We start from the raw sequence: 15,062 nt of genomic DNA on the forward strand, positions 1-15,062 counted from the left end.
CTCGCCGTGGGGCTGAGGAGAGAAACTTCAGTAACCATGGTAACTTGACACCAGGTAAACAATTAGGAAAAAGAGAAGCTGGGGGTGGGGGGAGGATCACAAATAAAAGATGGGAAAAGATACATTTCAGGCTATCAACTACAACAAGAACCCACACAGAGAGAAAAAATTTGAACGACAGCACGTATTTCATGATCACCTGGCAATGCCACAGTAACACACTTACCAAGAAGGTGAATACAGGTGTGCACAATAGGTGCATCCCAAGGTAATTAAGCAGGAAAGATCCTTTTACATACAGTCATGGTTGAAAACAGTGCATTTCATACTTCTAAAAGGATTTGATAAAATCATAGCTATAAAATAAAAAAATAGGTTAGACAAGGCACTGGAGGGATTATCAAGTTTCCAACAAATGAAATAGATCTTTGTGATTTAGTTAAATTCTATAGACCACTGGGAGGTAAAATAACGACCATTTTCTTTGAATGGTCTGCATTAGTTAAGTTATATGTGGAGACATCAGCCAAGCAAGCACTGGAGTAGCAGTGTCTTCTTTCAAGTTCTTTGACTTTGTTTTCAAGAAAAATCAAATGCCATCTATCACAGGGGACAGAATTAAAGACATAAGACAGAAAGGTGACATTAAGCAGGCTGTATGCTCACTGGACCCCATTCACAATCTCAAAAGAAGCTGGATGCATTTGGCAAAAAACGATTGACATTTATGTTTTTCTCAGTAGACCTAATTAGGTCTGACATACATCCATTCACACTCAAATAGGCACAGAAACCTTCAAGGTTATTTTCCAATTATTTCCACCTACAGTGCCTCATTCTGAAAGGACTGGGAATCTGAACCTTCAGAAGAGGCTACAGGTGCTGTTCCTGCATCCCAGAAAAAAAAGCACTTATTATTTAAAACTCATGACTTTCAAAAAAGGATTTCTAATCTCAGCATCTTTGATCCTGTTTTTGCTTGTGATTGACAGAATTCTTTATCACACAAATAGTATAAGTACTGCTCTAATATTATAAAAGCATTTTAAATGCCCAAAAAGTCAGGTCTGTTCATAACACTATTATTAATGTAGTAACATAAATATCCACTTAAACAGCATAAAAGGTGCTAAAGGACGGTAAAGTAAATTTTCACACATGAAAGAATCAGATAAAACAGCTTCCCCAAAGAGGTTATGAAATATTAAAGTTAAGATAAAGGTCAATTGAAAAGACACATCACATTTAGCACTGTGTCATGGGCTCATGGTAGAATCCCCAAACCAAATGAATCTCTTCTCTTTGCTTTTCTTAAAAAAGCAGAGCTTCCTCTGGATTTATATAAATGTTGTCACGAAATGCCAGAGGCCCATCAGTAGTCAGCTGCATTTCTACAACGGTCAGATTACCTCTGAAAGGACTGAATTCTTAATTTAGCTCCTAAATACCATAACATTCTGAGTGATATTTCCTAAAAATACTTTTTCCTGTGATTTTGTCACAGATTTTGTAATCTACTGTATTATGAACTGAAAACAGCAGTCCAATCAACAATGTGATGAATAGATTATCTCAGAAGAACAAGCCAAAAAAAACTCTTGGTAGGACCTGTATATTTTTTTTTTATACCACATCTGCTCAACTGTATTTGCTTTGTTTCTGATGATGGCATTCAAACTGCCAGAAACAGAGGCTATAATCTAAGGAATAGCAATGACATCCTTTCTGCAAGGATTCAAGGAATGTTCTTTAGGTTCTAAGCAATCAATATTAACTTGAAACGCACAATTGACGTGAACACTGAAAGAAAGAAAAAAGTGCCTTTACTAGTGGCTAAACTTCAGAACTTTTCAACACAGTATTTCAGGAAGTATAATTTCCTCCAATTTGTTGATGAGGAAATAAGGCAAAACTAAGTTAAAAGCTTTCCCAATATTATGCAGCATAGGACTTGGGAAAGTAACCTATGTACCTTCAGGTTCATGATAACTGGAAATTAAAAAACTGACAAAATGCAACTGTTTGTGCAGCACACAAAAGCCTTTTCCAGGGACAATTGCATAAAAGTGGAATAACCAGCAATATTAACATTTAAGGCAAAAAATAAATTTCATGGCTATGAAGAAAAAAATAACTTTGTACTTAACAGCTGAGAAACAGTGAACTCAAATGAACATCTGTAGTGTCAGAACAAACCCTACCTAATACATACAAAATGTTGTAAAGCACTAGGATGTCAAAGACTAAAATGAATTATCAGATTTGTAGAACAACAGATACTGTTTTAGCTATCTTTTGAATTTCTATATGCATGTAATGATCTGCAAAATACTTCTTTGGTACCTGTGCTATTTTAGCTGCTCTTTTTTGGCTGTCAATGCTGTGCAAGCTGTGCCTCTACTCAGGCTCAGCTCAGACAGGAGGCTGCTCTCTGCAAGATGAAACTTTAAAGCATTCAAGGCAGGAATAGCACTTTGTCATCTATGTCCTCTACCAAAGATGTCCTGTGAGGACTTGAGGGTGTGAAAAAAATAGAGCAATAATACATTTAAAGTTCACCCTTCTAGTTAAACCTAAACTTCAGAAGTATTAGGTGAATATAAATGCCTTAATAGAGACTTTTCTGTATTACATTCAAAGAAGCTCACTGTGTCTGCCTCTGTAACATAGCCTAGGTATCTTATACTGTTCCCCACCATCTTATTCTGGAATTCTGACATCATGATTTTAGGATCTGGTGCCAATGTGAACATATTTCAACCCTTAAACACATTCCATTCATGTTTCACTCTCACATAAGATGGGTTATTTGCTTCTAACCTGTAAGGAAGCCCATAGCATGAATGATGTCAGGAATAATCAGGAAAACTAGTTTGATGCCCCTAAAGAACAAAATGTCATCTTTGTCCTCTCAGGCAGGGTATTGTCTTTTCTTAATAAAAATAATGGCTTTTGGCATCTATCCAAATCATCATATCATTAGAGATTACTTATTTTTATTCCTGCATCTTGCTTCATTTCTTCCCTCAGTTTTATGACATTACCTTCTGTGCCACCAACAATCACAGCCTACTGTGAGAGAGTAGCAGAAAAACCAGCAGTACAACTAACCCTATTTCCTTCCCTAGGGAAATCAACTATGTGTTTTGCTACTCCAGACTATTCAGCAACTTAGGATATAACAGCCCAGGAAATGGTCTTCCCCAGCCTCCTGCTCTACCCTTGTGATCTCTAAGCATTTCATTTCTACGAAGCAATTGTTATGAATTATTACGCACTGTCATTTCACACACCTATCCAGGGCTACCAAAACAAATTAAAGACAGAGGGTTAAGCATAAATCACAATATAAGCAAAGTCCACATCTCTTGATGAGAGGTATCGATGAAAACATTTTGGTGCCATACCCTTCCTCTAACTGCTGCAGGTTAGTAGCTCAAACTTTATGTATATAGCAACTAAAAACTACAACTAACAAAAAGAAAAAAACCCTCCAAACCCCCCAGTTGTATAGTAAGAATATAGCTTGTTTCAAAGCCCCAGATTGTGTGCCAAGAATGTGTTGTGGAGCCAGTGGTTTGTTGCACACCACCCCTCAAATGCTGACATGTTTTGACAACGCTGCCACAAATTCTGATTTTTAAAGCTGAAGAGAGAGTAGATGTTCACCTCAGCCATCTGCCAATGCAGCAGATGAACACGATGCAGACATTCCATAACTGATGTACCTCAACTCAACAGAAATCCTGTGATTTGAGACACACTTTCTCACTGGAGATAATGACTATAGAAATTACAGTGGCGGCAGAATTTTTCTCTAGAGTGATATGCATGAAAACGAAATATATTAACTCTTTCACTATAAAGTAGATTAAACTATAGAAAAACCCTTTGCAGATGCATTCTCTTGCCAATTTTTACCCTCAAAATCCTTTTGAAAAAAAATAAATTAGGAGCTATTATCTGAAAGAATCTTTCTTTTTGAAAATTTATAGTCCCTTCTGCTTTTTCAAGAGAAATCATATTCCTAGAAAATTTATCACAGTGTATAGAAGACATTTGTGTTTCTCATCATTATGAAAGATCATCTGTAAAAACTAATAGAATACAAGAATTTGTAAATGTTCAGGGTTTTTTTCAAGGTAATCCCTCTGAAACCTCCAAAAATTCAAGTGCCAATTATCAGCAGTATGGAAACAGATCAAATGAAATCAGGGAGGCAGATTTCATCACCTGGAAAACTCATAGCAATTGCTACACAGTTTTCACTCCTTATTTCAGAACTTATGGGGCTTCACTCCTCATAACTCTTTTCACATGTTTGTGAACTTTTGACATCTTCTATGATTTAGCTAAAAATAAATATTATTACTGTACTGCAGAAGAAAGCATCATTCATTTACAGTATGAAAACTATAGACCACAAGAACAAATCCTGTCGGTCTGATTACCTGAGTGAGAATGTGTGCAGAAATGGCCTGTCCTCCCTTCAGAGACCAATATGCACACAGGAAACTGCCTCTGACTCTACAGATATGATTCTTAAATTCCCATCTCAATCTTCTACAGCTTTGTACACTGAAGTTTTGTACATTTGGTCTATTCTTCTGCCCCTAAGTAGAATCAGTTCTCTGATCTGATTCTACTTCATTCTTCTTCATGTACCCTTGAGAAAGGAAAGGCTCCTAGCAACAGGGACTACATCTTCTCAAATAATGTATTCCAGTGCTTCCTCCTGCTGCTTACATGTTTTTCCCCAAATATCTAACTCAAGCCATCTTTGCTATAGTTGAAATTCATTTCTTACCCAACTGCAATATAATTGGTGCATATTTCCAATTTATGTATGCTCTTGGGGAAACTATGAATAGGACAATTCTGTACAGATACACTGTGAGCTGCAAAGGTTCTTCCACTGAATAGAACAGCAGGATCTTCTTCCTAAATTCTCCTCTTTTCATGGCTCTTTCTATAAAGAAAAGTAACAAAATTCCTTTTACCTAGTATTTGTATCATAAGATGTGCATTTTTCATATGTATTTGCCACTTGGGTAAAAGAAGAAAAGCAAAGACTAAACAGCAAAGCATAAGATTACAAAACTAGAAGCTTATAAACTCTCACAAAATATTACTATCTCTTCCTATGTATTAACTTTAGATTTCCTCTCTACTGTTCTAATTTATATTATATGCACTGTACAACTACACTGGTTTAGAGTTCAGCCCCTTTGTTAATACTCTGAGGCCTTACATTTATTCAGTTCCAGTTCTGTTCTCAAAGGAAGATGGCTATTTATTTCAGCAAATGTATTCAAGAAATGTAAATCTGGACAAGAAACAAAATAGTTGTGCATAATGTAATATAAGTTTAGCATAACTATTCGTTTCACTGTCTAAATTCAAGCTTTTTTTTTTCTCCTTGTGGGATTCACAATTATAATATTTATAGATAAATAAAAGTAGATTCTAGGGAAATAATTTCCAAGCTTTTGATAGCTCACGGTAACCAACAGTAAATTCAGCACAGTGTTACAGAAGTTACTGCAGTAACTTCTTCTTGCTACCTAGGAACAATAACAAAATACTACAGGGTTTTTGGGTGTTTTAGTTGGTTGGTTTTTTTTTCAGTTTTAAAACCACAACTTACTCAAGACATAAGGAAGAGTACCGCCCTCTAAATTTCTGAATCATATCACAAGAGCTCTGAATCTGCTCCTTATTCTCCAACTCCTCCTTTGTTTCACATGACTAGCCACTTAATACTCCATGCTGCAGGATATATCCATCCTCAGATCCTTTATTTCCTTCACAAGTCTGTCCATTCTACTTAAAGAGAAAGGAAAAGAAGTCTCTCCTTTGGCAGGCCAAGTGTTTCAAATTTATAGACTAAAGGGCCAGAAAGGATTGCTGTGACAATCTAGTTTAGCCTTTTATATAAAGGATATCCTGAAAGTCATTTGTGTTTCAAGCTGAGTTGCAACTGACTTAGGCAGATTATACATCAGTATTTCACTAGGTAAAAATATTCACTGTATATATAAATATAATGGTTGGCTATTCTTCCCAATGTTGAAGATCAGTACCTGATTCATGAATTATGAATTCATGGTTATGAATTCATTTTGCTCCTATGTCCAACCTCTGCGTCTACCTTTGTCTAAATAAATACCTTTGTCTGCCTGACAAAATACAGCTACTGCAATAGCAGTGCAAATAACAGGTTACAGGATGTGTTACCTAAAGAGCATTCCTCCTCAAGTGCACCCCTGGGACAGCCCTAACACCACCTTACTGGAGCTGGCTGACACAAAGCTTTTGGCAACAAGTATGCTATCAAACATGTGTTGTGACCCCCTTGGAAGCACCTCCTTTCCCACACCATATGGCCATTGCCACTGAGTGGTACTGCAAGGCCACAACTCAGCTCTCCTCACTCCCTGGCCTCTCTGGGGACGCCAGACACTGAGGGATAATTTCATACACACTTCACACTTCATCAGCAGGGAAGACAGCCTGCTGCGGTGAAAGGAGACATGCCGAGCACGTCCATGTTACAACACACTCTGTCCATGTTGCTGTCAGAAAACCCTGCTCATGGAGTATGTGTTGTATACGTTAAAGGAAGGGATTTCTTTTTTTTTTTTTGTCTAGCACTGCTGTTGTTCCTCCCAAGTAGTAACTGCTTTCTGTGTTACTGGGCCTACACTTGGGGCTTTGTCAACACAACTGTTGCAGCTGTGGGTGTGAGGAGAAACAAATAAAAGACAAATATGGTCACAGAAACATAGCAAAAACATTGCACAGCAGGTCAAACTTCCTACTGACTTAAAGAGATTTGCTGGCACAAAAATTTAACTTATGATCTTATGACAGGATAGCAGACTAAGAGAAAATAAGAAATTCTTCCACAGGGTCAAGTGACAAAACCTGTTACTATGAATCAGGTAAAGCAGCATTACTACTGACCATAAGTACACAAAAACAGCAGTGCAAACAGAGGCACAGGAAACCAAGAGATGGTGTTTCCAAGCAAAAAACCTACCAACAAGTCAGTTCAAGGAAGAACATCTGATATCAGGAAGTTTATTTCCCACAGCTACAAAATGACCATTTAAGTCCTCTGTTCATAGTTACCAAAGTCATTAGAAAGGCTCAAAGCCTGTGCATGGACAGTACTAAATGTCACTCCCACAGTGGATTCTGTGCAAAGAAAGCAGGGCTAACAGGAAAGCACTCTTGATAACAGCAGGAACACATGAGCACCTCGAGAAGACAGAATTGAAGATAACACCAATCTACAGGAAAGTTATGCCATAAAATCATAGAGAAGGGTTGAGGTTGGAAGGACCTTAAAGATCACCTAGTTCCAACCCCCATGAAATGGGCAGGGATACTTTCCACTAGACCAGGTTACTCAGAGTCCCATCCAACCTTAGCCCTGAGCACTTCCAGGGATGGGGCATCCACAACTTCTCTGGGCATCTTATTCCAGTCAAGAGTTTTCTCCTCAAACCTAATCTAAACTTAACCTCTGATACCTTAAACCCATTCCCCCTTGCCCTATTACATGTCCTTGGCAAAAGTCCTTCACCAGCTCTCTTGTAGGGCCCCCTTGAAGTACTGGAAGGCTTAGAGGTTGCTCTAAGGTCTGCCCAGAGCCTTCTCTGCTCTAGGCTGAACAATCCCAGCTCTCTCAGCCTGTTTTCATAGGGAAGGTGTTTCAACCACTTGATCATCTTTGTGGCCCTCCATGTCCTTATTCTGGGCTCACCAAAGCTGGACATAGTGCTCTAGAGGGGGTCTCATGACAGTAGAGTCAATAGATCAGTTGTACCTTTCAAGAACACTGCTGTGCCTAGTCCAGAAAGCCAAACATTATCTTCTCTAAACAAAAGTTTCCTCAATATTGTCCCCTTTTCTTCTTTTGTTCTGTGTTTTTTTTTTTTTTTAAAGAATAAATCAAGCTCTTCTTTAGGAAACTTGAAAGGAAAAGTTTCCATTTGTAGCAGGAAACAGCAATATGGAGACAAACTTTCACATCAGAGCTCAATCACTTCCACTGTGCTCAGGTTGACTCATTATGAAATTAGGTGATCACACATTGCCCAAAAAGCTATTTTTGTTGCATCCACAGCAGCTAAGACACTACACTTCTTCTGGCAGTACAAATGTCCAAGCAGTCGATCTTGAGCTGCTTGACTCTCAAGTTGCCCTCTAACATGTCTTCTCTTTTGGATTCACAGTACAGCAAAACACTGCTTAGATTCTTATTAAACATATCTGTAAACTGAACAGGGAAACAGCTCCATATGAGGACACAGGCTATATGCACAAGGCTTTGTATGCACTTTACCCTCTACAGCTAGCAGCACTCTAATTTCCTGAAATGAAAGTGTTGCCTGACTCAAAGTATCTGCATTAGAGACTGTCGGTTACATTTAAAGCAGACAGAGATCTTGATGCCTTGTAAGCATTACTGATATGCAGGTTAAACTCCCTGGTATAAAGCTCACTTCAGCCTCCAGGATTTCCCCATACATAACTCTCATCAAGAGTGTAAGTCTCAAAATGGAGCACCTAGAGAAAGATGCTGTTTCCACAGCTGCTCTGTGACACATGTCAACCCCAGGAACATTTTGAGTGATTTAAGTCACATCACCTGCTGAACAACTGCCCAGGTGCAGTTTCAAACCAACAGCCTTTTAATTCATCCTGAAAAACTAGACCTTTAGCCTTAGCTCTGGTCTATGGGTCAGCACTTCGCTTGCCACACTTAAAATTCGCTTTAAGTATAAAAGTAAATAAAACTCACACACAGATTTCATTGACACACCAGCACCCTTCTGCTACAAAATCTGAATCACAGAACTGTTAAGGTTGGAATGGACCTCTGGAGATCATTTAGGCCAACCCTCCTGCCAAGGGAGGGTCACCTAGAGCAAGTTACACAGGAACTCATCCAGGTGCATTTTGAATATCTCCAGAGGGGAGACTCCACAACCTCTCTGGGCAACCTGTCCGAGCTTTCTGTCACCCTTAATGTAAAGAAGTTCTTATGTTGAGCTGGTACTACCTGTGTTTTAGTTTATGGTCACTGCTCTTTGTTCTGCTGCTGGGGGCCACTGAAAAGAGTCTGGCATCATTCTCTTGGCAGCCACCTTTGAGATATTTATATCCATTAATAAGATACCCCCTTAGTTTCTTCTCCAGATGAAACAGGCCCAGCTCTCACAGTCTCTCCTCCTAAGAGACATTCCAGACCCCTGATCATCTTTCACTGGACAAGTAGTTCCATGTTTTTCTTGTACTGTGGATCCCAGAACTGGACACAGCATTCCAGATGTGGCATCACTGGCGCTGAGTAGAGGGGCAGCATCAGCTCCCTTGAGCTGCTGGGCACATTCTTCCTGATTCACCCCACAATACCATTGGCTCTCCTGGCCACAGGGGCACTGCTGGCTCATAGTCAGCCTGCCATCCACCAGGACTCCCAGGGCCTTCTCAGCAGAGCTGCTCTCTAGCAGGTCAGCCCCCAACCCATACTGGTGATTGAGTTCTCTTCTTTCATGTATGCTTATACAGAATACATAATTGTGAATTGTGTCTGTGGGGAAAAAAGAGAAAAAAAGAAAAAGAATGCCTTTCGTGACACACTTTGCTGTGTCTGCAGCAAGCAAATCCACAGACACCCTTACTGACAGTGTCCTGGAAGTCAAAGCTTTTCTAGTCGAATCCCCAGTGCTTTGTAACATCAACATATTTTCCTTCTGCAGTAAAGCCAACTTCCTTCTGTCAGACACACAGTTTTTAGTACCAAAAACACTGAACTATTGTTGTAATGCAAACAATTTGGTCAAAAACTGTGCATATAAATACTTCTTATACTCACTTACTGCTGTGTTACCCAGTATCAGTGTTGACCAGATAATTCGGGGTAAAGGACAGGCCAGAAAAAAAGAGCTACAGTAAGAAAAAACAAGGAATAAAACAAAACAGAACCCGTACCACCAGTCACAACTATTGAATAAATAAATAGTGAGGGTACAGGTTCTGCTCCTACTGAATTCACTGGCCAGCTTCCCATTTATTTCAATTGGCCTGATAAGCACATGCATCCCTCCAGCTTCTGTCCTGCCAGAGAGGAAGCCTGGCAGACAATCCATCAACATAAGCTACAAAGAATCAGCACTAACACTGTGAAAATTCAACTGCCATTCAAAATAAAATTCAAAGCTAGAAAATTACAGGAAAAGCCTTCCAGTAGCTTCAACTGCTATTGGATATACAGCAACAGATTTAATTTAAAACAATCCAAAAGCTACTAAGTGTGCTCTCTATGTAGAATTTAACTAACAGAAGGTTCCTGTAAAACTTTAAATTCTCAATTCTCTTTTTAATTTTGCAAAGGCAGTACTACACAAACACTGTTAATCATATTCCTCATGTTTAAGGTCAGAGCTGAATGAAATGGAGAACCTATTTCCATAAACTCACATCTAATTCACCACAGCCATATTTTACAGAAAAATGCAAGGCAAAAATCTGAAGAACTGGTTTCAGCATGGTCAGCTATACTCTGGTGGGACAATTGATAGTCAGTTCTTTTCCATCTTGAAATTATTTGGCTGTAGATCAGATTAATTAACCTTGCTGGACACACTGCTAATTCCCCTCTCTGTGTATAAATCAGAGATAGGAAATGTTCCATGGTGCACCAAAAAGCAGTTGTATACACCTGAGTTCTCTCCTGTTGACTTACTACATTTTGTACTGGATAAAATCTACTACTGGGTTGTTGGTATTTTTGTTTGTGGGTTGGTTCTGTGGTTTGTTGGTTTATTTGCCAATCTGGGGGTTTTGTTTAATTTGAGGGCAGAGGGAGAGAAGCATCCCCCCTCCTTTCATCCACATTTTTCAATAATGGTACTCTGAGACTTTAATGGTTATTTTTATGTCACACAGAAAAAAAAAAAAAAAGGTTACATTTCTAATTAGTAATTTCCCTGGACAAAGTTGACAGCATTGTTCTTAAAGGTCCTAGCCTCTGATCTTACATCCAAACCTAACACTCTTTAGAAGTGAAAGCTGATGAGAATTGACTACTGAAAAGAAGCTACTAACCCTTCAACTTTCTTTTTCAGGTGGCTTCTTTTCTTGGTTTTTTTTTTTTAGTTTGCTTTTTTTAATGTTCTTGATTTTAGATTTCACTCTTGATTCTGCTGTTTTCTATAAAGATTAAGCTTTGATTAATATCTCAAGATGTTCAAACCTAAAGCAAAGACACAAGGATGACTGGGATTTGTTATTTTGGATCTTGAAAAATCTGAAATCTACCTGTGTATGTTTTCTCCTGTGTAAATAAAGTGCTTCATTTCTATGCTTCATATTCAATTTCTCCATAAATCAGACTTAGACGAGCTTTGTAGACAGGAAAAAAAAAAAAAACAAACAAAGTTTCTTCTGTTTTCTACTTCCAGAAAGTAAAACTAGCTTTTATATAGATGCATACACACAGATTTGAGATATAGCATAATGTTAAAGGTGCTGTGAAACTGCTATAGTGTTTTAAGGGCTGATCAAAGACATGCAAGTGAATACAGCAGAGGAGAAACGAAAGTTGAAAGTCCACTCTTCTCCTTGACTTCCTGGACCTTTTAAAGATTAATATTTTTCTCTTTTAAAACTAATAAGTTTAAATGGTTTTCAGTACTCCTGCACTCATTTAATTGGATACAAGCAACATGAACATTTGATGACTGGAACAAGTGTATTTCCCACCTCCTTATCTCCTTAAATCACAGGAGAAAAAAAAAAGAAAAAAGAAAAAGAGATAAAAAAAAAAACCAAAACCAAAAAAGACTACAGGAGATCAGCTAGTGTATTTCCTAGCTTTAAGCCTCAGCTGATGGAAAATAACAAGACCTTCCAAAAGGAATTTAATTTATCCATGTGCTTTAGTATCTGGGCAAGTAGTAATGAATGTGAGTTTTTGTCTCAGAAATTCCAGTAACATCATTATTGATCTTATACTCGATGGGGTCTTGAAGATTTTTTTTTGTTAGTTTGGGGTTCTTTTTGTTAGGCTGTTTATTTCTGGGGGTTTTGGAGGTGGATTTTGTTTTACTTTTTGGTGAGTTCTTTTCTTGTGTGTTTTTTTTTTCTTTTTGTGCTTTTTGAGATGACCTTAGACCCATTTGCCATCATATTCCCACTCAAAATGCCCTATTAGTGACTGCAAGATATGGACCTATCAGTGCACTGACACTTGTAAGTGCACCTGTGAGTAATCTATACAATAATACTTACAAAGCAAATGCTGACCCAGCACAGCAGATTAGCACGCAGCAGGGTCTGAGTAGCTGAATATTAACAGCTACTTCAAAAACAAACTAATGAGTTTCAGGTAACTAGACTAGATGAATAGTGCTGCTACTTAAATGAAATGAAGAACAGGAGCAGGTCAGCAACATTCACAGAAAAAAAAGGATTTTGAAAGTACTTCAGTTAAAAAGACAGAAAAATGTAACAGCCGTATGGAAGTGCTTCCTAATTTTATTATGGAATGCCAGTAGTAGTCTTAAAAGAGCTGACATCCCTGCTAGCACTTTTTCAGTTTAGGTGAATTCAGTAACAGCTTTTGAATGACCTGATTCACTTGAAAACTTCACTAGTCTGACCCAACACCCGTGGCATAAATCCTGAAAATTTGCAGAACTATCCAATAGTTCAGGATTCCACACCTTTTCCATACACCTTTAATATTCAAGAACTAACAGAGACTACCAGGTTGATTTTCTAACCCTATGACTGTCTTGATTTCTGTCACAGAGCTTTGTGAATTAGATGGCAAGATAATGCATCACAGATACCATGCAGAGCTCTAGTAAAGGGACATTTAAACAGCCATTGGCACATGTACCAGGCTGGAGGTCATTCACTGAATGGCAAACATGTGACTGTTTCACAAAATAATTTTGAATCCTTAGTGTCAGATAAAAGTGAGCGTTCAGGAAAAAGTTCAAGCCCCAGGCATTTAAAAGGAACATGGTTATACAATCCTTTCAGAGGCAGCTCCCTTACAGCCAGTAACATTTTCAGGAGAAAACACAGAGTAAAGCAAGAGACAATCAAGCTCGCAGAATGATGGAAGAGCATTCAGAGCATGTTGTTGCCTCCTCTTGTTCTCTTTGCTTTAAATTCAATGCAGAATTTTATAGTCCCTTTGCACAAAGAGATAACTATATATTTTCTCCATAATTCTGAAGCAGTCTTTGGACCCATGTGTTGTGGATCTGTCTCTCAGGGCATATAGATGACCTTGCTTCAGTGAGATAAAGACAGCACACCCACTTATGAGCGAACCAAGTCTTAACCACCAGTTCAGAACACAGTGTAGTTCAGGATTGCATTTGACTTGGAGCATGGAGAAGTAGGGACAAGGAAACCAGCTCCCACTGGTAGCACAGGCTCTGTCACTCAGAGCAAGCTCAGCTCCAACATACCCTCTGCAAGGCACAGAAGAAAGCAGAGGGATAAATACAATTTGCTGTTTCTTTGCAGCCCCTCCACCTCTACAAGGCAAGACACTCATATTGGGAGCTGTTGGATTATAAACTGAGGAGGACAGCCTCCTTCTGCATCACTCCACTTGATATAACCAATACTGAGCCTCACTTTAAGGACTGTGCAAGCCAAGGGGCCATTAATCACATCTGGAAATGAGCGAGAATCCAGGCCATGCTATGGCAGGCAATGTAAAACGTTCCCTGTGAGAAAACACAGCCTAGCAAACTGGCAATCTTCCCTTCTCATAATCTCAAGTGGTATTCAGGGGCAACCTTATTAGAGGATGCTACAGTACTTCCACTGTAAAGCAGTCACAAGCACAGCACACTCAGCTCCCAAAGTTCATGGTATTAAAATAATAAATTAGAAACACTTGTCTCTCTGCAGAAGTGCCTGCAGCACAGTCTGGGACAAGCAGCAGGAAGCAATGACAGTGCAAGAAAAGGATATAAACAGCAGGAGGGAAATGGCGAGTGTATCAAAGGATGCTCCAGAATAAACAAAGCTACTCTTCTCATTAATTCATAGGCTATAGTGTGACATCATTATGAGTCTTCTACAGGAGCCTTGCCTGTGAAGCTTCTGCCTGACCCTTTCACACAACGTACAGGTTTCTGTGGTGTGAGCCTTTTTAAAGGTTTCACTCCATAAGGAAATGAAAATATATTTGTTTCAGTGTGCAAGATATAAATTTAGACTTAATCCCACTTTAAATTCTATCTTGTTATTTTGAACTACATTAAGCAAATCAACATGGTTCTAAAGTCCACAGCATGGTGTTCTGACTGTAGCATGGTGATTTTCAACTGTGCTCCAGCTGTTTGACTGAATAATGTTCAAAGGCCCTGAGCATACTAGTTAGCACAGTAGTTCTCAAGTATCTACTACTTGAACATCAATCAGGTGAGATAGAGAGAGATGTCTGATCTAAGAACTTGCTCTAACTACACTGACTAAAATTACCAAGGCATACATGGCCCTGAAATTCCAGCTCAGGAATCTAATATTATAATGTTCTAAAACCTGGGAGTGTTTTACTCTATCCTGTATCAATGAAAGAACAATTTCTGAACAACTTCAAAAAGAGAAACAAAGTAATTAATTGTTACATATACAATTACAATACAATTATTACACATTGTTACACATGATATTATTTCTAGTATTAGAAGGAAAGGAACAAGGTCCATAGCGGCCTCAAAAGGGTTTATTTAGTAAGCTCATGTTTAACTTCTTAGAAGTGCCATATTCTTCATTGGCTAGCTTTATACTATTTGGACACTTAAATTCCTATCCAAATGAAACAAACAGATGGAGGAACTACTGGTAGGTATTTTCTCCAGAAGAAATTTTACCTACCCAATTTTGAAAACCTTATTTCTGAATTCCCCAGATGGGACATCAGAACTTAAACGGTGGAACTGCCAAATAAATCTGCTCAGCCTTGAATACTTTGAGCAGGTTAGTTCAATTGGTAATGCTGGTAATGAATGTCT

At 38.5% G+C, this 15,062-nt stretch overlaps 1 protein-coding gene across 8 annotated transcripts in view; it reads right to left on the reverse strand.

Moving 5' to 3' along the window:
* TPK1 (thiamin pyrophosphokinase 1) overlaps positions 1 to 15,062 on the reverse strand; it is a 303,147-nt gene that overhangs the window by 278,120 nt on the left and 9,965 nt on the right. Inside the window, exon 2 of one of the 8 annotated variants that reach the window (XM_086845539.1) lies at positions 227 to 356. The exons of 6 other annotated variants lie outside the window; for them this stretch is intronic. Coding sequence is in view for 1 of the 2 variants with exons in the window: in XM_086845509.1 (XP_086701635.1) it covers positions 11,335 to 11,372 (38 nt within the window). In the remaining variant the exon portion in view is untranslated. Of the gene's footprint in view, positions 1 to 226; positions 357 to 11,334; positions 11,396 to 15,062 lie in introns of those variants that run through there. One more of the 8 variants, XM_086845509.1, reaches the window with a different exon arrangement.

This window comes from Cyanistes caeruleus, chromosome 1 (genome assembly GCF_971803275.1).
Source record: "Cyanistes caeruleus chromosome 1, bCyaCae1.hap1.1, whole genome shotgun sequence".
In the NCBI taxonomy this organism is placed as follows: Eukaryota; Metazoa; Chordata; class Aves; order Passeriformes; family Paridae; genus Cyanistes; species Cyanistes caeruleus.